The sequence below is a fragment of the Bubalus bubalis genome, chromosome 6 (genome assembly GCF_019923935.1).
Source record: "Bubalus bubalis isolate 160015118507 breed Murrah chromosome 6, NDDB_SH_1, whole genome shotgun sequence".
In the NCBI taxonomy this organism is placed as follows: domain Eukaryota; kingdom Metazoa; phylum Chordata; class Mammalia; order Artiodactyla; family Bovidae; genus Bubalus; species Bubalus bubalis.
In genome coordinates this window covers 11,370,760-11,395,044 of record NC_059162.1, presented here as the reverse complement: position 1 = coordinate 11,395,044, position 24,285 = coordinate 11,370,760, and the positions used below count along the sequence as shown (strand labels likewise).

The window sequence follows — 24,285 nt, the reverse complement described above, 5'->3', positions numbered from 1 at the left end:
CTAAGATTGGGTACAGTGGAAAGGATTCCCACTTTCATCACTCCTATTCAGCAAAGTACTAGAAGTCCTAGTCAGAACAAGGAAACTAGTCAGAACAAGGAAAAGAAATTTAAGGCAACCAAATCAGAATGAGAAAAGTATTTCTATTTGCAGATGATGCAAACATATACATAGAAAACTCTAACAATTCAATCTGAAAATGTGTATTAAAACTAATAAACAAATTTAGTAAAGTAGCAAGATACAGAATCAACATAAAACCAGGTATATTTCTATACACTGTCAATAAATTATCCAAAAAAGAAATTAAGAAAATAACCCCATTCATAATAGCAACAGACAGAATAAAACATTTAGGAATTAAATTAGCCAAAGAGGTGAAAAACTTGTACACTGGTAATTGTAAAATACTGAAGAAGGAAATGAATGAAGAAACATGAAAGAAAAGACATCTAACCAACAGATAAATGGAAAGACATGCAGCATTCACAGGCTGAAAAAATTTATATTGTTAAAATGTCTATATTACCCAATGTGATCTACCAACTAAGTTCAATTCCTATGAAAATCCTATTGACATTTTTTAAAGAAATAGGGGAAAAAAAAACAAAAACCTTGAAATTAAATATAGAACCACAAAAGACATGGAATAGCCAAAGCAATCTTGAAGAACAAAGGACGAGGCCTCTCTCTTTAAGATTTAAAAATATATTACAAAGCTACAGTATTCAAAATGGTATGCCATTGGCAAAATAAAAAACACAGAGACCAAAGGAATTGAATAGAAAGCACAGAACTAAATCCATCCACTTATGGTCTATGTATAACTTGCAGATCTATAATTTACATTTAAATTTTTGCATTAAGCAAAACATTTTCAGAAAAATAAAATCAATTATATAGTAATTATAAAACATAGGATCAATATCCTAACTAGTGTAAAAATCTCCTTTCCATCTGTGGATGATTTGTAAATAGAACATAGTAGACTCAAGTAACCAAGGGCAAGTTTCAACTTCTGTTTTTGTGTTTCCTGATAGAAGCAACACTCCTTGGAAAAATAACACCTCTAAACTATGAAGCCCAATATTATGTAAGTCATTAGAGGTAAAAATGAAAAGAATCATTTCCACCCCCCCCTCCCCCATTACACTGATTCACAAACGTAACATATTATTGTTGTTGGAGAACAGGCACAATACATTGTTTGCTAGCTCAGAGTATACACTGCTTTAAGTAGACCTATGGGGCTCCATCATGTCTTGTCACACAGGTGGTGCTTTGCCTGAGCCTTCAGTAAGCCATTTTATTTTATATTATGACACCTACTTCTAAGTGATGTGTACATAGAGAGAGCCTGGTTTCTCAGTTTTATTTACTAATTACAATGGTCTTACTGATTGGTGAGGTAATTCAGATCAGATCAGATCAGTCGCTCAGTTGTGTCCGACTCTTTATACCCCATGAATCGCAGCACTCCAGGCCTCCCTGTCCATCACCAACTCCCGGAGTTCACCAAGACTCAAGTCCATCGAGTCAGTGATGCCATCCAGCCATCTCATCCTCTGTCGTCCCCTTCTCCTCCTGCCCCCAATTCTTCCCAGCATCAGAGTCTTTTCCAATGAGTCAACTCTTCTCATGAGGTGGCCAAAGTACTGGAGTTTCAGCTTTAGCATCATTCCTTCCAAAGAAATCCCAGGGCTGGTCTCCTTTAGAATGGACTGCTTGGATCTCCTTGCAGTCCAAGGGACTCTCAAGAGTCTTCTCCAACACCACAGTTCAAAAGCATCAATTCTTCTGTGCTCAGCCTTCTTCACAGTCCAACTCTCACATCCATACATGACCACAGGAAAAACCATAGCCTTGACTAGATGAAACTTTGTTGGCAAAGTAATTAGTGAGGTAATTACTCAAAGACAAATTTTCCAAATATACATAGATCAATTTCAGAGATCTCCTTTTTGCTTCTTTGTAATATTTAACTCTTCCTATTCTAGAAGCAAGCTCTTTTTTTTCCTTTTTTTTAAAAATTTTATTTTATTTTTTAACTTTACAATATTGTATTGGTTTTGTCATATATCAAAATGAATCCGCCACATGTATACATGTGTTCCCCATCCTGAACCCTCGTCCCTCCTCCCTTTCCATACCATCCCTCTGGGTCGTCCCGGTGCACTAGCCCCAAGCATCCAGTATCGTGCATCAAACCTGGATTGGAGACTCTCTTTTTTATTACTAAGGCATCTGACTATTGGATCAAGTGAACCACTATATCACTTGTCATTTTTCAAAAGTGTCTTATTATTCCATGTAAACTATAAATTTGTATTGTTAGGTTGCTTTCACAATTTATGCTAGAGTTTGGATTAGAATTATATTGATTTTGGATTAGCTTGGATGAAATTGACAACTATATATATCTAGTTATTCTAGTAAAAATTTGTGAAATAACAAGAAATTTAATGATAATGCTCAACTAGATTTTAACAATACACTTTGTCAAAAATTTAGATTTTTGCAGAACACTCCTATGTTCCTACTTAGAATTTCTATGAACAAGGACCTGAGAAGATAAATTTGCAATTATGCCCTCCTTTGACTCATAAATAAAGCTGAAACTCACTGGACAAACATACTCGTTTCCTGACGTAAAATTCAATGAAAAATTTCCTCTTGGTCTTTGCATTACAGTCTTAATTGTGGTGATTTCTCCTTCAGAATCCTTAACAGATGGACTCAACTTCCAGTGAAGACAGGGGCCAATTATCCTTATGGCTCCTACTCCCCAGGTTCCTCAACTAAAGCTACCTTGTGACATTATTTTTCCATAATGACCTTAAACTTCCAATAAACCCCAGGACAATGTCTCCAAGGCAATAGATCAAGCAAGCCTCAGGAGTCCAACAATCACAGCATATGCTTCTAATAACCACATCCCATGTTGGTCATCAGAATTTCTAAAGATAATGATTTTGCCTGGAAATGCTGAGAGTCCTTATGAACAGGGGAGGCTACCTCTGTTAATAGAGAGGAGAGCTTCTGTCTCAAGGCAGATTCACACTCTTCTGCTGATATTTCTTCAAGTACTGATCTTTGGCTTTACATCTACTTGTCAAGGGATCCTAGATTCTGAATAGCTGCTTCTGTCTGAGTTGAAAGGAGAGCAATGTAGGTATTTGTTGAGCAGTGAGAAATATGGATCTAGTTAATCTGGGGCTTTGTGGGGTCTAAACCTTGGTGAGTGGTAGTATTGTCAACACCTCCTCCCATTGCAATTCTGGCAGGTGACAGAATTAAGAAGGAAAACCAAGGTCTGCTTTTAACTCCAGGTATTAAGAGTGACTGGAGTTGGTTCATATAGTTCTTCAATTTTTCCTTAATGATCAGACTGGGTCAGCTTGCTCCCACCTAGATCTTATTTTCTTTTTTAAACTGGTTGCCTCAAGAACTAAGTGAAACACATATTTACTGAACCTGCACTTCTCTATTTGCTGTGTACTTATGGATATGTTTTTAGCTATAATTGAAACCTGATACTTAAGCTCCATTTTAGTAAGGAAATTCAGGATTTTCATGTGTATCTAAGAAAACAAAAATTCCACTTCTTTAATATCTGAGACTGTGTACATGATTTCTCTCAGTTAATTGATTGATTAATGTTTTCCCTAAGTATTTGAAAACATCAAAAATTTTGCATCTGAAAAATGATAGATTTGCCCCTTTTTGAGGTACCTGGTAGCCTGGATTATTGGGTCAGTATTTAATTCTAAATTATATAAAATTCCTTGAAGCATCTAAAGAGTTACAAATATAAGTGCAGAAATGTCATCTCTAAGGATCATAACCTGAATTCCATCCCTAGGTTCTAAAATATCATAAAGGGAGTTTAGGGATCATCTAACTAGAGAGTTTTGGACTTCCTCAGTTGAAATGTCTCTTGAGGGTCAGTAATGAACTCTTAGCTTAAGTCAAAACTTCTTCTACAGGATATTATTTTAAGAGCCTCTGGTTAAGTACTTTCTGTTTATTACAGTTATTGCCTGGTTACATTTAATTTTAAAAATAAAGAAACTGAATACACATGTTAAGTAGTTTGACAAAGTCACATAAAGCTATACCTGAAATATAGATCTCCAATTGAGGCATCTTTAACCTTAATTTTACAGCCTGTGAGTTTTCGGCTGGAAGATCTTTTTAATCTTCTACTCTTAAATCTTTCTATCCCTAGTACTGATATAACACACTGTGGTGGTCTTTGATGTCTTCTTGGGCAGAGGGGTCTGCCTTCTCAGGATATACTTTGCCAGTGGGTCTCTGTAAATCATGGAAAGGGCATGTAACTCACGTTACTCATTTATAGTAACTAATCAACTAATGAGTAACTAATTGATGAGTTACTCATCAATCATGTAACTCATTTAGAACACAGGGTTATATTAATAGTATAAAAAATGTCATCTAATTGAAATCAGCTGCCCTTATGAGTCTGAGTGATAAATGATACAGTTTTTTGGGGGGCGGGGTATTGGATAAATACAGGTGCTCCTTCAGTACCACATAATTCTAACTTCTGTGGTCTACTCTACAATTTATACTCAGTGGCATGAGAATATAGTGAGAATTAGATATGGATTAGTTGACAGTAGATCCAGAAAAATCTTGGGAAAATGATAAGAAAACAATAAGCAATGATCATAAATTGAGATTTCCCTCAGTGTTTTGAAAGAGACAGAAATCCCTTTACCCAGATAGAGATATTATACAGATAACCTTCCTGATTGGTTTGCAATTTCTTCATGTAAAAAACATATATATATTATATATTTAAGTATACAAATACATATATATATATACTGCTGCTAAGTCGCTTCAGTCATGTCCGACTCTGTGTGACCCCATAGATGCAGCCCACCAGGCTCCCCCGTCCCTGGGATTCTCCAGGCAAGAACATTGGAGTGGGTTGCCATTTCCTTCTCCAATGCATGAAAGTGAAAAGTGAAAGTGAAGTCGCTCAGTCGTGTCTGACTCTTCGCGACTCCATGAACTGCAGCCTACCAGGCTCCTCCGCCTATAGGATTTTCCAGGCAAGAGTACTGGAGTGGGGTGCCATTGCATTCCCCTATATATGTATATATATATGTATATAATGGCGATATACATGATATTTACATTCTTTATATTAATAAAAATACCTCTACAGTTACAGAATGAAAAAAAAAAATTCCCTGTCATTTGTGTTAAAGGACTTTAAAATCAGCATGTATATCTTAATATTAACTTCAAATCATTACATCTACTAAGTTTATGATCAATTTATATTAATTGAGAAAGAAAAAAACATATCTTTTCAGAAATTTCCGATTGCCTGACTTAAGGTCTAGAAAGTCAAGATTTGCTATTGTCATAAAAATTGCAAAAACAAAAATTCCTGGTAGTGGATGCAAGTAATTCCTCAACACAAAATGATGTAAAAGTTTAAATATACTGAAAAGTGCATAAACGAAGGCTAGTTACAACCAATAAATGCTAAATGATTTTGTACCCAAGAAGCATTTTATTTGCTTCTTAGGCTTTGACAGTTGGGGAATACATCCATGATAAAAGTATCTGATATAAGCCCTAAAAACGAATTTAAAATAGCAGTTTGCAAACTGGATGTAGTAGCAGAATATTAAAAAGGAATCTTATTGTCATAACAATATGAACAATATATAAATCTTGTGATTTGATTAGGAGTTGTAATCCTGGAAAACTGTCCAATTGTCTCATTCTCTGTCACTCTGTATGACATTTTTGCAAAGCTCTATTTTCCTGAGGTATCTTAGAATGGGGGAAGGTGAAGTGTGTTTAAAATGCCACAAAGTACATGAGATTCTTTTTAACAGTCTGATGATTCTTTTCCTAGAAAAAGGAGAAACTTTTCTTTAAATTAATGTTATTTTCTGTTCCACTCTTGCTCAGTGCTCTAGGTTGTGGAACTTCTGGCAATGTTCCTAGTTGGTCTGAAAACTATTTTTTTTTTCTTTTTCATATTGTTTTGTCTATTGACATAACATTTGACATAAAATTATCATAATGAGTAACTAACATAAGGTATATGTCTTACCACATATCTTATAACAAGATGTCAATGACACAAATCCCCCCACACTTTTATTCAGAGATCATCTAATTCTTCCTGCCCCTTCCCATTTTGTGGTTGGTTATCTCAAGTTCACCTACTGTGTCTAAACATCTCATTCTTTATTCTACTTTCTAATCAAGCTCAGATAGCTGAAGTTTAACATGTTTTTCACCTTTGGAGAGCTACTTTCCTTTGGCTTGTAGTGAGCAAGAAAAACATAGTAATTCATAAGTACAGGGGAAAATAATTTCAGGTAACTCCTTAATCCTTAACTAGAGAGATAACATGTTCTTGGTCTTGGCAAAAAGTCTATTAATTGGTTGTCAGTTACTCTGTTCCATATTTAGCCTTAATTCTTATTTTGGCAGGTGTTTTTTTGGAGGGAATCAATGAGTTCCATCAAACATTTGGAGATGCCTGCCACCTGAAGACTTTGTGCTCAGTTCCCCATGCATATCTCCATCTCTGAATTCTGGCCTCGGGCTCTGGCTCTCCTGTATTGCAGTGACCATGGGGTGGGTCAATGAGACCTTGGTGAGAGAGTTTGTCTTCCTTGGCTTCTCATCTCTGGCTGGGCTGCAGCAGCTACTCTTTGCTGTCTTCCTGGTGGTCTACCTCTTCACCCTGGGCACCAATGCCATCATCATCTCTACCATTATGCTGGATAGAGCCCTCCACACCCCCATGTACTTCTTCCTTGCTGTACTCTCCTGTTTTGAGACTTGTTATACCTTCATCATTGTACCTAAGATGCTGGTTGATCTGCTGGCCCAGAAGAAGACCATTTCTTTTCTAGGTTGTGCTATCCAGATGTTTTCCTTCCTCTTTCTAGGTTGCTCTCACTCCTTCCTGCTGGCAGCCATGGGTTATGATCGCTACGTGGCCATCTGTGACCCTCTGCACTACACAGTGCTCATGGGTTATGGGATGTGTTTGGGACTAGTGACTGCTGCCTGTGCCTGTGGCTTCACTGTGTCACTGGTCACCACTTCACTAGTATTTCACCCGCCATTCCACTCCTCCAATCAGCTCCATCACTTCTTCTGTGATATCTCTCCTGTCCTCAAGCTGGCATCTCATCACTCTCGTCTCAGTCAGTTGGTCATATTCATGCTTGGTGTATTTACCTTGATTATTCCCCTGTTACTTATCCTGGTCTCCTACATCCGCATCATCTCTGCCATTCTAAAAATCTCATCCTCTGTTGGAAGATACAAGGCCTTCTCTACCTGTGCGTCCCATCTCATTGTGGTAACTGTTCATTATGGTTGTGCCTCTTTCATCTACTTAAGGCCCAAATCCAATTACTCTTCAAGTCAAGATGCCCTAATATCTGTGTCTTATACAATCCTCACTCCATTGTTCAATCCAATGATTTACAGTCTAAGAAATAAGGAATTCAAATCAGCTCTTCGAAGAGCAATGGTCCAGACTTCATATCCTGTTAATTAAAGAACTAGTTTTTTTAACTGTTCAGTTAATTGTAAGCCTTTTATGTGCCAAGTAAAATGTGCTTTCAAATATTTTTTTATTTAAATGACAGTTTTCATATGAAAAGAATGCGACTCAAAGAAGTTAAGATATTCTGGTTATCTGCCATGAGTAATACTCTAAGAAGGCCATGCAGACATGAAAATATAATTCATTTCTAGAATAAATTTCATTTTATTTCATTCCTGTAAAGATTAGTCATTCAAAAACAAATATATCAGTTAATGAGAGCAAAGATGCACCCAAGCTATTTAGTTCAAAGAATAGAAGAAAAGATAACTATCTATTCTTACCCCTCCTGTTATCTGTTCTCCCTTTCCTGAAGACAACAGGTAACCTTGGTCCCTTTCATTCTACAACAAACTTTAGTGTCCCTTTTTGTTTCCTGATTCTTTCACTCCCAGCTCTATCTACATGTTGAAATGGCTTTGCCTTTACTTGGGGTTGTTCTGTCCTTTCCTTGTTTGAGATTGGAAGCTTATTATGGAGTTTCCTTCCTATGTATGTTTATGTTATTTTAATATTATCCTATCATAGCCTCCAAATTTATACCCTGAATGCTATAACTATTTATTCTCTTCAAGGCAGCTAATAACACTGAATAATTGATGAAGCATTTCAAGTAGTCTAAACAAAGGAGTTGAGTTAATATTAATAGGGTGAAGAGCATGCATTTTTTTAATGATCAGAAAATCCATGGAAAATTCCTTCGGTGACTCTACTTTCCATAGAGGATGATGTCAAGAATTCCCTGTTAGCAAGGATTTATCACCTAATCCCTGCCTGCTTTTGTGGCATGATTATTTCTAACATTCAGATCAGATCAGATCAGTCGCTTTGTCGTGTCTGACTCTTTGCGACCCCATGAATCGCAGCACGCCAGGCCTCCCTGTCCATCACCAACTCCCGGAGTTCACTCAGACTCACGTCCATCGAGTCAGTGATGCCATCCAGCCATCTCATCCTCTGTCATCCCCTTCTGCTCCTGCTCCCAATCCCTCCCAGTATCAGAGTCTTTTCCAATGAGTCAACTCTTCGCATGAGGTGGCCAAAGTACTGGAGTTTCAGCTTTAGCATCATTCCTTCCAAAGAAATCCCAGGGCTGATCTCCTTCAGAATGGACTGGTTGGATCTCCTTGCAGTCCAAGGGACTCTCAAGAGTCTTCTCCAACACCACAGTTCAAAATCATCAATTCTTCAGAGCACAGCCTTCTTCACAGTCCAACTCTCACATCCATACATGACCACAGGTAAAACCATAGCCTTGACTAGACGATCCTTTGTTGGCAAAGTAATGTCTCTGCTTTTGAATATGCTATCTAGGTTGGTCATAACTTTTCTTCCAAGGAGTAAGCGTCTTTTAATTTCATGGCTGCAGTCACCATCTGTAGTGATTTTGGAGCCCAGAAAAATAAAGTCTGACACTGTTTCCCCATCTATTTCCCATGAAGAGGTGGGACCAGATGCCATGATCTTCGTTTTCTGAATATTGAGCTTTAAGCCAACTTTTTCACTCTCCACTTGCACTTTCATCAAGAGGCTTTTTAGTTCCTCTTCACTTTCTGCCATAAGGGTTGTGTCATCTGCATATCTGAGGTTATTAATATTTCTCCTGGCAATCTTGATTCCAGCTTGTGTTTCTCCCAGTCCAGCCTTTCTCATGATGTACTCTGCATATAAGTTAAATAAACAGGGTGACAATATACAGCCTTGACGAACTCCTTTTCCTATTTGGAACCAGTCTGTTGTTCCATGTCCAGTTCTAACTGTTGCTTCCTGACCTGCATACAAATTTCTCAAGAGTCAGATCAGGTGGTCTGGTATTCCCATCTCTTTCAGAGTTTTCCACAGTTTATTGTGATCCACACAGTCAAAGGCTTTGGCATAGTCAATAAAGCAGAAATAGATGTTTTTCCGGAACTCTCTTGATTTTTCTATGATCCAGTGGATGTTGGCAATTTGATCTCTGGTTCCTCTGCCTTTTCTAAAACCAGCTTGAACATCAGGAAGTTCACGGTTCACATATTGCTGAAGCCTGGCTTGGAGAATTTTGAGCATTACTTTACTAGCGTATGAGATGAGTGCAATTGTGTGGTAGTTTGAGCAGTCTTTGGCATTGCCTTTCTTTGGGATTGGAACGAAAACTGACCTTTTCTAGTCCTGTGGCCACTGCTGAGTTTTCCAAATTTGCTGGCATATTGAGTGCAGCACTTTCACAGCATCAGCTTTCAGGATTTGGAATAGCTCAACTGGAATTCCATCACATTCACTAGCTTTGTTCGTAGTGATGCTTTCTAAGGCCCACTTGACTTCACATTCCAGGATGTCTGGCTCTAGGTCAGTGATCACACCATCGTGATCACTATTAACTATCCATTTCTCAGATGTGCCTCATCATGAACTTTGAGGTTAGTGTATTATTTACTGGTCCTCAAAGTGACACTATTCTGTGTTCTGCCATGGTTTTTTGTGTGCTGCTTCTTTTTGGAATGATATTAAAAAGGAGTGATGGAAACACTTTTAGGTGCATGGCTGCCTGTGTGGATGAGCTAACATTCACCAAGATGGGACATGAAGGAAGCTGAGCAAGTTTGGCAGCAAAAGATGGTAGAATAGGGCAAGGCTATTCTACAAACATCCCTTTGCTTCCAGGCATTATATGAGGAACAGTGTATACAAGGTCATGTATACTGAATTTGAATTTCCTGAAGGCCACAGATTTTATATAAATACAACATTGTCAAAACTGTTTGGTTTTCTTCAATATTCTTTCATTGAAATGATTCTGAGATGAAATATAAAGGGTTTTTTCCTTCAGCAGAAGGGTGGAAAATCTAAGCCAGCAAGATCTCAGAATTCTATCTTACTTTCATGGGAGTAATTTTGCTTAGCTCTGTTCAATAGCTTGAATAGCCCTGACTTGTGATCCACACAGTCAAAGGCTTTGGCATAATCAATGATCATTTAGCAAACTAGACAGAAGTTTAGCTAAGATAACAACAGTTACTTATTTTACACACAAATCCACAGTTTTGGCAGGCCTTCATGTGACAACTTGTATCTACTCTTTGTGAGGTCATGTTGGTTAGACCAACGTTGGCTGAAGGGTCATTTACAAAATTGCTCACTTATGTGGCTGGTTAGTTCATATTAAATGTTGATTGTGTGGAAATTTGGGGCTGTTCAGTCTTGGTTTCTTACCACAAGGGTTTTATAAGGCTTCTTGGGCTTGCTCAAAACATGGTTCCCAGAGAAGGAGATCAAGATAGGAGAGAAGTAGAAAGCCCAGAGATAAACCCGTGCACCTATGAGAAAGTTATCTTTAACAAAGGAGGTAAGAGTTTACAATGAGGAGCCTCTTCAATAAGCGGTGCTGAGAAAAATGGACTGCTAAGTGTGAAATAATGAAACTAGAACAATTCCTAACACTATATACAAAAATAAACTCAAAATGGATTAAAGAGCTAAATGTAAGGCCAGAAACTATAAAGATCTTAGAGGAAAACATAGACAGTACACTTTTTGACATAAATCTCAGCAAGATCCTCTTTGACCCAATTCTAGGAGTAATGGAAATAAAAATGAACAAATGGGGCCTAATTAAAATTCAAAGCTTTTGTACAACAAAGGAAACAATAAACAAGATGAGAAGACAACCCTCAGAATGGGCAAAAATAATTACAATCAAAGAAACTTACAAAGGATTAATCTCCAAAATATATAAGCAGCTCATGCAGCTCAATATCAGAAAAACAAATAACCTAATCAGAAAATGGACAGAAGACCTAAACAGATATTTCTTCAAAGAGGAAATACAGATGGCCAAAAAACACATGAAAAGATGATCAGCATCACTAATTATGAGAAAACTGTAAATCAAAACTACAATGAGGTATCACATATACCAGTCAGAATGTGCCATGCTAAGTCAGTTCAGTTGTGTCTGACTCTTTGTAACCCTGTAGACTATAGCCCACTGGGTTCCTCTGTCCGTGGGATTCTCCAGGCAAGAATACTGGAGTGAGTTCCCATTCCTTCCTCCAGGGGGTCTTCCCTACCCAGGGATGGCCATCATCAAAAAATCTGCAAACAATAATTTTTGGAGAGGATTTGGAGAAAAGAGAACCCTCTTGCATTGTTCATGAGAATGTCTAGTGATAGAGCCACTATGGAGAAAAATATGGAGATTCCTTAAAAAACTAAGATTAAAGCTACTACTGTGTGACCCAGCAAGCCCACTGCTGGGCCTATACCCTGAGAAACCATAATTGAAAAAGATACAAGTACCCCAGTGTTCATCACAGCATTATTTACAATAGCCAGGACATGGAAGCAACCTAGATGTCTGTAGACAGATGAAGAGATGACAAAGCTGTGGTACTTTTATACAACAGAATATTAGCCATAAAAACGAGTGAATTTAAGTCACTGGTAGTGAGGTGGATGAACCTAAAGTCCATTACACAGAGTGAAGTAAAGAAAGAAAACAAAGAAAACAGGTATAGTATATTAATGTGCATATATATGAAACCTTAAAAATGGTATTGATAAACCTATTTGTAAGGAAGGAATGGATACACAAAGAGAATAGACTTGGATATAGAGGGGCAAGAAGAGGGTGGGATGAACTGAGAAAGTAGCATTGAAATATATACACCACCATGCATAAAATAGATAACTAATATGTTAGTCATTCAGTCATGTCCAACTCCTTGCAACCCAGTGAACCATAGCCAACCAGGGTCTTCTCTCCACAGAATTCTCCAGGCAAGAATACTGGACTGGGTATCCATTCTTTTCTCTTGGGACCTTCTTGACCCAGGGACTGAACCCAGGTCTCCTGCATTGCAAGCAGATTCTTAGCCATCTGAGCCACCATTGGGAAGCTGCTCTATAACACAAGGAGCCAAACCTGGCAGTCTGTGTTGACCTAGAGGGGTGGGATGGGGAAGTGAGAGGGAGGCTCAAGAGGGAGTGTGGATATATGTGCATAACTATATATATAGTTATGACTGATTCATGTTTTATGGCAGAAACCAATAGAACATTGTAAAGCAATCATCATCCAATTAAAAATTAAATGAATAAATAAAAATTCAAAAAGGAGATGACAGAGTAGGAGGACAGCAAGTTCACCTTGCTCCACCCATGCATTAAAAATGCAGGTTCATGTGGGACAATTCTCAGTGAAAACAAACTGTAGACCAGTGGAAAGACTCTTATATAACTAAGACTATAAGAAAGAGCCATCAGGTTGGGCCATGCACCTCTGAGAGGAGACAGAGGAAAGGAGGGAAATTACACAGACATAGATCAAGCAGTTGAAACCAAATATTGCTTGCCACTTTCCTGAGGTCTGACACCAGAAAGTCTAGGTCATTAGCTGGTTTGAAAAGCAGTGGGACTGACAGCAGGGCTGTAGAACCTAGGTCCTACTCATGAAGCACATGTACATGCTTGCTTACACACCAAGCAAGGTGGAAGAAACAGATTGAAACTGCCCAAAACTGTGGCCAGCTTTCCACAACCATCCCAGTGCTCACTCTAGCCCCTTTCTGGTCCCTCTTTCTCTGTGACACAGCTCCACACTAGGGTGAAGGTGCTGCAGCAGGAGAGAGTCCACAGTTTCAGGGGACAGAGTCTGCTCAGATAAGCCCAACATTACAACAGAGTGCTGGCAGCCATTATTGGCATCCTGGGAGCAGAGGGTCAGAAGTGGTGCAGAATTCTGACTGGGGCTTGGATAGCATCAGCCCATGCCCTTATTTATGCCAAATCAATTGAATATTATAGAAATATACAGGCTGTTTTATCCAAAAAAAATCAGTATATATATAGTTTCCCCCTCCCCACCAAGTGCACAGGGAACATTCTCCAGGATAGATAAAATACTACCACAAAACAAGTCTTAACAAATTTAAGGGAACAGAAATTATACCAAGCATTTTTTTCTTGTCATAACAGTATGATACTAGAAATAAATTATGGTAAGAAAAATGACAAAAAAAAAAAAAAAGAAAGAAAACAACCCAACAACATGCAGAGACAAAACAACATGTTACTGAAAAACCAATAGGTCAGTGAAAATTTTCTTTTTTTCTTCAAATAAGAACTCAGAAATATCTCAAGACAAATGAAAATAAAACATAACTTCCAAAATCTAAGAGATGCAACAAAAGCAATTTTAAGAGGAAAGTTTATAGTGACACAGGACTACCTCAAGAAAGAATATAAATATCAAGTAAACTATCTAACATACCATTTAAAGGAATTAGAAAAAGAAGAACAAGCAAAGCTATAGTTAGTCAGTAGAATGAGGGAAAATAAAGAGAAGAGAGAAAATAAATTAGAGACCAACAAACAATCAAAAATATAAATGAAACAAAAACCTGTTTTTTTTTAAAGATTACAAAAAATTTACACGTGAAGCTCAATAACTAAAAAGAGATAAGATCAAAATAAACAAAATCAAAGATGGAATAAGAGAAATAGCAACCAATAGCACAGAGATATGAAAAAAAAAATCATGAGACTACTAAAAACAATTATATGCCATCAAATGTGCTAACCTAGAAGAACTGGATGAATTTCTAGAAATATACATTTCTTAATACTGACTTAGAAAGAAATATACAGTCTAAACAAACTTACCATTAGAAATAAAATTAAATTTGTGATTTTAAAAAGAAACAAAATCTCCCAGCAAACAGAAGTCCAGGACAGGATAAATTCATGGGGCAAATTCAAACACATAAAGAAGAACTAATATTTATTATCAAATTATTCCCTCAAATTGCAGAGGTGGAAATACCCCCAATTTTATATATTATTCAAGACCCCCCATTACCCTGATAACAAAACCAGAAATAAAGAAAATTATAGGCCAATATCTCTGATGAACGTAGAGACAATAATCCCCAACAAAATTTAGTAAACCTAATTCAAAAATATATAATCTGACTCGTACACCATGATCAAATGGGATTTATTCCAGAGATACAAGGATGGTTCAATATCTGCAAATTCATCAATGTTATACACCATGTTAACAAAACTAAAGGACAAAAATTACATGATGATCTCAGTAGATGCAGAAAAAGAATTGGAAAAAAATAATATTTATTCAGATAAAAACTCTCATCAACATTGGTATAGAGAGAGTGTATCTTAACATAATAAAACCCATTTATAACAAACCCACAGCTAACATGATACTCAGTGGTGAAAAGCTGAAAACTTTTCCTCTAAAGTCAGGAACAAGACAAGGATATCCATTCTTAACACTTCTATTTAACATAATGTTGAAAGTCGTAGCCACAACAAACAATAACAAGAAATAAAAGTCATCCAAATTAGAAGAGGTAAACTGTCACTATTTGCAGTTGACATGATACTAAATATAGGAAATGCTAAAGTCTCCACAAAAATATTAGACCTAATAAATAAATTTAGTAAAGGTGCACGATACAAGATTAACTCACTGAAATCTGCTGTTTTTATATACACCGATAATGAACTGTCAGAAGGGAAAAACAAGAAAACAATTCCATTTATTTATTTATTTATTTATTTTAATTTAATTTTATTTTATTTTTTAACTTTACAATATTGTATTGGTTTTGCCATATATCAACATGCATCCGCCACAGGTATACACCTGTTACCCATCCTGAATTCTCCTCCCTCCTCCCTCCCCATACTATCCCTCTGGGTCGTCCCAGTGCACCAGCCCCAAGCATCCAGTATTGTGCATCAAACCTGGACATATCACATATGAAACAATTCCATTTAAAATCACATCAAAAAAAATAAAATACCTAGACATAAGTTTAACCAAGATGTGAAAGACCTGTACTCTGAATACTGTAAAACAATGAAAGGAATTGAAGATGATACAAAGAAATGAAAATATATCCTGTGTTTATAGATTAGAAGAATTAATATTGTTAAAATGTCCTTACTACTGAAAGCAATATACAGAGTCAGTACAACTCTTACCAACATATTTTCACAGAGGTAGAACAAATAATCCTAAAATTTATGTAGATCTATAAAAGACCCTCAATAGCCAAAGCAATTTTGAGATGAAAGAACAAAGCTGGAGGTATCACACTCCTGATTTTAGATCATATTACAAAGTTATAGTCATCAAAACAGTATGTGCTGTTTTGAAATATACCCATATACCTATGATCAGAAGATCAGTTAATCTATAACAAGCAAAGCAAGAATATGCACTGGAGAAAAGACAGTCTCTTCACTGAATAATTTTGAGAAAAGTGGAAAACTAGCTACATGTTAAAGGAAAAGATTAGAACATTTTCTTACACCATACAAAAATAAATTCAAAATTGATTAAAAACCTAAATGTAAGACTGGAAGCTATAAAACTTCTAGAAAAAAAAATCAGGACATGCTTTGACAGAAATCATAGTAATTTTTTTTTTTTTTTGGATCTGTCTCCTACCTCCTTCTGTTCCATAGGGAACAAAAGGAAAAATATATAACAATGAAACCAGAACACTTTCTGACACCATACACACACACACACACACACACACACACACACACACACACACAACTCAACATGGATTAAAGCTTTAAATGTAAGCTTTAAATGTATAGAGCTTGTAGGGGAAAACATAGGTAGTACATCACAGCAAGATCCTCTTTGACTCACCTTCTAGAGTAATGGAAATAAAAACAAAAGTAAACAAATGAGACTTAACATAAAAGCTTTTGCAAAGCAAAGGAAAAATTAAATAAGATTAAAAGACAACTCTCAGAATGGGAGAAAATAATTGCAAACTAAACAACTGACAAGATTAATCTCCAAATATTCAAGTAACTCATGACTCTCAATGAGCTACTTGAGCTCATTAATTGAGTTGAAAAACAAACAAACCAATTAAGAAATGGTTGGAAGACCTAAACAAGACATTTCTCCAAAGAAGACATAGAGATGGCCATCAAACACATGAGAAGATGCTCAACATGGCTCATTATTAGATACAAATCAAAGCTACAATGAAGAATCACTTCACACCGGTCAGAATTGCCATCATTTAAAAAAGCTACAAACAACAAATGCTAGAGAGGGTATGGAGAAAAGCAAACCCTCTTGCACTGTTGATGGGAATGTAAATTGATACAGCCACTATGGAGAACAGTATGGAGAGTCTTCAAAAAACTAGGAATAGAACTACCATTTGTTGTTGTTCAGTCACTAAGTCATGTCTGACTCTTTGTGACCCTATGAACTGCAGCATTCCAGGCTTCCCTGTCCTTTGCTATCTCCCTGAGTTTGCTCAAACTCATGCCCATTGAGTCAGTGATGCCATCCAACCATTCCATCCTCTTTGCCCTCTTCTCCTCTTGCTCTCAATCTTTCCCAGCATCAGGGTCTTTTCCAATGAGTCACTTCTTCCCATCAAATGGCCAAAGTATTGGAGCTTTAGCTTCAGCATCAGTCCTTCCAATGACTATTCAGGACTGATTTCTTTTAGGACTGACTGGTTTGATCTCCTTGCTGTCTAAAGGACTCTCAAGAGTATTCTCCAGCACCACAATTTGAAAGTATCAATTCTTTGGCACTCAGCCTTCTTTATGGTGCAGCTCTCATGTTCATACATGATTACTGGAAAAGCCATAGTTTTAACCATATGGACTTCTGTCAGCAAAGTGATGTCTCTCTTTTTTAATATTCTGTATAGGTTTGTATAGTTTTTCTTTCAAGGAGCAAGCATCTTTTAACTCCATGGCTGCAGTAACTGTCTGTCGTGACTTTGAAACTCAAGAAAATGAAATCTGTCACTGTTTCTTTTGCTTCCTCATCCATTTGTCATGAAGTGATGGGACCAGATGCTACTATCTTAGTTTTTTAAATGCTAAGTTTTAAGCCAGTTTTTTCACTCTCCTCTTTCACCTTCATCAGGAGGCTTTTTAGTTTCTCTTTGCTTTCTGCCATTAATATGGTATCATCTGCATATCTGAGGTTGTTGATATTTCTCCTAGCAATCTTGACTCCAGTTTGTGCTTCATCTAGCCCCACATTTTGCATGATGTACTCTGCAGATAAATTAAATAAACAGAACTACCATATGATTCAACAGTCCCACTACTGGGCATATAAGCTGAGAAAACCATAATTGAAAGAGACACATGTGCCCCAATGTTTTTGCACCACTTTTTACAATAACTAGGAAATGGAAGCAACCTAGATCTCCATCAACAAATGAATGGATACAGAAATTGCGGTACACATATATAATGATATATTACCCAGCAACAAAACAAATGCATTTGAATCAGTCCTAATGATGTGGATGAAGCTGAGCCTATTATACAGAATGAAGTAAGTCAGAAGGAGAAAGACAAATATTGCATATTAGCACATGTGTATAGAATCTAGAAAGATGGTATTGATGAACCTATTTGCAGGACAGTAATGGAGATGCAGAGATAGAGAACAGACTTGTGGTCACAGTGGGGGAAGGAAAAGGTGGGACAAATTGGGAGAATAACATGGAAACATATACATTACCATATGTAAAACAGATAGCAAATGGGAATTTGCCATGTAACATGGTGAGCTCAGCATAGTGCTCTGTGACAAGCTAGAGGGGTGGAATGTCATGGGAAAGAGGAAGGGTTTCAGGAGGGAGAGGACATACATACACCTGTGGCTGACTCATGTTGATGTGTGGCAGAGGCCAACACAATACCGAAAAACAATTATCCTCTAATTAATAAAAAATAAAAAAAATATATAAGCAGAATATGTTTTGACAGAAATCATAGCATTTTTTTTTAGGGGGGAGCAATGTCTCCTACCCCATATGGAACAAAAGCAAAAATAAGCAAATGGACCCAATTAAACATAAAAAATTTTGCACAGAAAGGGAAACCAGTGACAAAATGTTTTCCCTGCTGAATAGGAGAAAATATATGCAAATTATGTGACTGGTAAGGGGTTAATATTCAAAATATATAAACAGCCCATACAACTCAATATAAAAAAACATTAAAAAAATAAGTAGAAGTTCTGAATAGACAGTTTTCCAAAGACATACAGATGAAAGACACATGAAAGTATGCTCAATATCACTGATAGAGAAATGCAAATCAAAACCACAATGTAAGAATTACTATCATCAAAAGGTCTATGAATAACAAATGTTGGCAAGTATAAGGGAAAAAGAGAAACCTAGCACACTGTTTCAGAGAAGGCAATGGCACCCACTCCAGTACTCTTGCCTGGAAAATCCCATGGGCAGAGGAGCCTGGTAGGCTGCAGTCCATGGGGTCGCTAAGAGTCAGACACGACTGAGCGACTTCACTTTCACTTTTCACTTTCCTGCATGGGAGAAGGAAATGGCAACCCACTCCAGTGTTCTTGCCTGGAGAATCCCAGGGACGGCGGAGCCTGGTGGGCTGCCGTCTATGGGGTCACACAGAGTTGGACACGACTTAAGTGACTTAGCAGCAGCAGCAGCAGCACACTGTTTATGAGAATTTGAACTAGTACAGCCACTATGGAAAACACTATTGGGTTTCATAAAAAAACTTAAAATAGAACTACCACATGATCTAGCAATTCCACTTGACATATATCTAAAGTAAATGAAAGCAATAATTTAAAAAGATACATGCACCCTAATGTTCATAGTAGCTTTATTTAAATAGCCAAAGTACAGAATCTCTCTCTTTCTGTCTCTCTCTCTCTCTCTAGAGATTCACTGTTACTGAGTGAATATATACACGTATATACACACACATACACAATGCAATGTTACTTAGTCATGAAAAGAGTGAAATTTTGCCATTTGCAATAATTTGAATGAACTTGGAAGGCATTATACTTAATGAAATTAGACAAAGACAAATATTGTACACTATGTTTATATGCAGAGTCTAAAAAAAAAAAAAAAAAGAATTCACAGATATAGTGAACAATCCAGTAGATATCAATGGGGGAGGGAAGGTGGAATGGGAAAGATGGAAATAGAAGATTAAGAGATATAATTTACTATGTATAACACAAATAAACTGCCTAAACTGGCAGACTCTAGAGATCAAAGTTTGTAAACCACTATGCCATCATGTTTGCTATAATCTATTGATTTAAGTAGTCATTTGGCCTACCCAGATTCAGTGGAAAGTGTATATATATATATACACTTTCGATATATATATATATGTGTGTATATATATATATATATATATAGTGTGTGTGTGTGTGTGTGTGTGTGAGTTAGTTGCTCAGTTGTATCCAACTCTGTGACCCCATGGATTGGAATCTGCTAGGCTCCTCTGTTCATGAAATTATCCAGGCAAAAATACTGGAGTGAGTTGACATTCACTTCTCCAGGGGATCTTCCTGACCCAGGGATCAAACCCAGGTCTCCTGCATTGTGGGCAGATACTTTACCATATAAGCCACCAATTTATATTGTAAACAGAGGGAATATAACCAATATTTTACAATAAGAGTAAAGGGACTATAATCCATGAAAAAATTGAATCACTATGTTGTATACTTGAAACTAACCTAATATCAGCTATGTTTCAATTTAAAAAGTGCTGTCTATTTTTGAGATTAGTTATTTGTCAGTTGCTTCATTTGCTACTATTTTCTCCCATTCTGAAGGCTCTCTTTTCACCTTGCTTATAGTTTCCCTTGTTGTGCAGAAGCTTTTAATTTTACTTAGGTCCCATTTTTATATTTTTGCTTATATTTCCAATATTCTGGGAGGTGGGTCAGAGAGGATTCTGCTGTGATTTATGTAGGAGAGTGTTTTGCCTATGTTCTCCTCTAGGCGTTTTATAGTTTCTGGTCTTAAGTTTAGATCTTTCATCCATTTTGAGTTTATTTTTGTGTATGGTGTTAGAAAGTGGTCTAGTTTCACTCTTCTACAGTGGTTGACCAGTTTTCCCAGCACCATTTGTTAAAGAGGTTGTCTTTTCTCCATTGTATATTCTTGCCTCCTTTGTCAAAGATAAGGTGTCCATAGGTGAGTGGATTTGTCTCTGGGCTTTCTATTTTGTTCTGTTGATCTATATTTCTGTCTTTGTACCAGTACCATACTCTCTTGATGACCGTGGCTTTGTAGTAGAGCCTGAAGTCAGGCAGGTTGATTTCTCCAGTTCCATTCTTCTTTCTCAAGATTGCATAGGTTATTCAAGGTTTTTTGTATTTCCATACAAATTGTGAAGTTGTTTGTTCTAGCTCTGTGAAAAATACCATTGGTAGCTTGATAGGGATTGCATTGAATCTATAGATTGCTTTGGGTAGTATACTCATGTTCACTATATTGATTCTTCTGATCCATGAACAGGGTATATTTCTCCATCTATTAGTATCCTCTTTGATTTTTTTCACCAGTGTTTCATAGTTTTATATATATAGTTGTTTAGTTTCTTTAGGTAAATATATTCCTAAGTATTTTATTCTTTTCTTTGCAATGGTGAATGGAATTGTTTCCTTAATTTCTCTTTCTAGTTTCTCATTATTAGTGTATAAGAATGTAAGGGATTTCTGTGTGTTGATCTCAAAAATATACAAGCAATTCCTGCAGCTCAATTCCAGAAAAATAAATGACCCAATCAAAAAATGGGCCAAAGAGCTAAACAGACATTTATCCAAAGAAGATATACAGATGGCTAACAAACACATGAAAAGATGCTCAACATCACTTATTATCAGAGAAATGCAAATGAAAACCACAATGAGGTACCATTTCACACCAGTCAGAATGGCTGCTATCCAAAAGTCTACAAGCAATAAATGCTGGAGAGGGTGTGGAGAAAAAGGAACCCTCTTACACTGATGGTGGGAATGCAAACTAGTACAGCCACTATGGAGAACAGTGTGGAGATTCCTTAAAAAACTGGAAATAGAACTGCCTTATGACCCAGCAATCCCACTACTGGGCATACACACTGAGGAAACCAGAGTTGAAAGAGACACGTGTACCCCAATGTTCATTGCAGCACTGTTTATAATAGCCAGGACATGGAAGCAACCTAGATGTCCATCAGCAGATGAATGGATAAGAAAGCTGTGGTACATATACACAATGGAGTATTACTCAGCCATTGAAAAGAATACATTTGAATCAGTTCTAATGAGGTGGATGAAACTGGAGCCTATTATACAGAGTGAAGTAAGCCAGGAAGAAAAACACCAATACAGTATATTAACGCATGTATATGTAATTTAGAAAGATGGTAACGATAACCCTATATGTGAGACAGCAAAAGAGACACAGATGTATAGCACAGTCTTTTGGACTCTGTGGGAGAAGGAGAGGGTGGGATGATTTGGGAGAATGGCATTGAAACATGTATAATATCATATACGAAACAAATCGCCAGTCCAGGTACTATGCAGGATACAGGATGCTTGGGGCTGGTGCACTGGGATGACCCAGAGGGATGGTACGGGGACGGAGGTGGGACCGGGGTTCAGGATGGGGAATATGTGTATGCCCGTGGCGGATTTATGTTGATGTATGGCAAAACCAATACAATATTGTAGAGTAATTAGCCTCCAATTAAAATAAATAAATTTAAAGTAAACAAAAAATAAAAATAAAAACTCTGTCTAGGGAACCAAAGTTGATATTCTGAGTTAGGGAGTAGAAACTGGCAGACTCTAGAGATCAAAGTTTGTAAACCACTATACCATCACGTTTGTTATAATCTATTGATTTAAGTAGACATTTGGCCTACCCAGATTCAGTGGAAAGGTATAGACTGCTGATGAATTTTTTCACTAAAGGATTTCCAGAAAGTCTAGCCATGGTCCCAATCTATGACATAACTGAAGAACAGTAAAGTCACTAAATCCTAGTCATCAAATTCTTATTTAATACCTTGGAATTTCCTCCTCCGTTTCCATCCTTGTAGCACCTCTGATGTAGCTTATACAAGATTGGGTCACATGGGTCCCTAAGAGAGACATCTTTGAGTATCTAGTACAATATTTTCCCTTTTTTATCCCAAAGTATATGGACTCACTGGCAGAGGGAATAAATATGCAATATGAAATTAGAAAGTAATCCTACTAAGGGAGAAGTCTCAGCTAACACCTGTAACAAGGGCACTGTGACATTTTACTCTACAACCCAAATCTTCTTTCTTTGTTTGTTGAACAAATATCAATCATGGTCACATTATATTCCAGGAAAAAATTGTTTTCCCATGTGTCTGAAAGACTTATGTTGCTTCTGATATTCTAATATTATGCTCTCTATTCTTTGTGTCTTTCCTCCCCTGCTAACTTTCAGAAAGGAGAATATGAAGTGAATATTTTTTGCCAGTTTGAGTACAAAAATTTAGCCATTAGGTAGGGATACTCACAGGAAGTAGTTCTACTATGTCTGTTTTAACAAATAAGACCAAGATAATTTTAACGCTCTAATAAGTCCCCAGAGAATTTCTATGAGGTAACCAATTAATGCCACAATTTGTTAGAAAGGGCCTTGTCTTTGACCAACTAATTGTCATAGTGTATTACTATAGTTCTACTTGATAACTGGGGATATTATGGACAAGTATTGGACAGAATGTGGTAATTAGCTCCCTATGGAGATAGAGATCTCAATAACAAACAAAGCATTGAGGTCATTGCTGATGTAAAAAGGAAAGACCATTGTCATACTCATTGGGGACACACCTAAACTATCCAAGGCAAAGGTGGAATTTTTGTGTTGAGCAATGTATATAGCTCTCTTATACTGGTCTAGAGTTAGTAGAAAATGGAAGAAGAGCCCTGGGACATTATGCTAGGGAAGATAATTATGGCAAATTTCATCAGAAAGTTTAATAGAAGATTCCAAGATGTGTCTGAGAGTAAAGACATCAGCATGTCACTGGGCATTAAATTCTCATTTGAAACAATATGAACATTTTATTTTTATTTAGGGACTTTTATTTTCTTATTGAGAAGAGCAGTGATGATCTCGTCATTTATTTTTACATCAAACTTTTTTTTAATTTAATTTAATTTTATTTTTTTACTTTTTAAACTGTAGGGTTTTTCATGGAGCTACTGATCTGTTTCCCCGTAGTTGTTAGTATTGGAAAATAGAGAAACTGGTCAAATTATCAACAGGGCAATTGGATGCTGAAAAATGTAAGAATAAAAGTAAAGACCACAGTAAGAAGAAAGTAGGGCTACAGGATAAGTTTTGATTTTTTTCATGAAATTTTTCATATTTCATGCAATATAAGAAAGATGACAAATTTAAATGGAATATGGAACATATGGAAACACAAAGTAATTTTACCTGGGAGGCACATGATGGTACAAAGCTAACTGAGATCATTATTATCAATAATTTATTAATGAACTATTTATTCATCAAGCCTTTGTATTTCACACATTCCATATATTTAAATATAGATTATGTTTTGATGATACCCAAGGCATATGTTGTGGAATTTATCATTGAGGTTGTCTAGTCTATTGGAGAGACAATCAGGAGAAAATAAAGACACATGAAACAACCTCTAAATATACAAAGTTTTAGATACACTAGAAACAACAAATTCTCCCTAGACAGATTAGACAAAGTTCAATAACTGGTGCCTATAAACAACATGAAGAATTAGTAGGGCACAGATGAAAATTAAAAGATATTTAAGGCTGAGATTTCCCTCTCTCC

The 24,285-nt window shown here is 36.7% G+C and overlaps 1 protein-coding gene across 1 annotated transcript; it reads left to right on the top strand.

The window, feature by feature from the left end:
- The first annotated feature begins 6,634 nt into the window (after window positions 1-6,634).
- LOC102411806 (olfactory receptor 10K1) lies at window positions 6,635-7,576 on the top strand. Its single transcript, XM_006052502.4, has one exon. It carries the CDS (start codon window positions 6,635-6,637, stop codon window positions 7,574-7,576), a length of 942 nt encoding a protein of 313 aa, XP_006052564.2.
- Window positions 7,577-24,285: the final 16,709 nt, after the last annotated feature.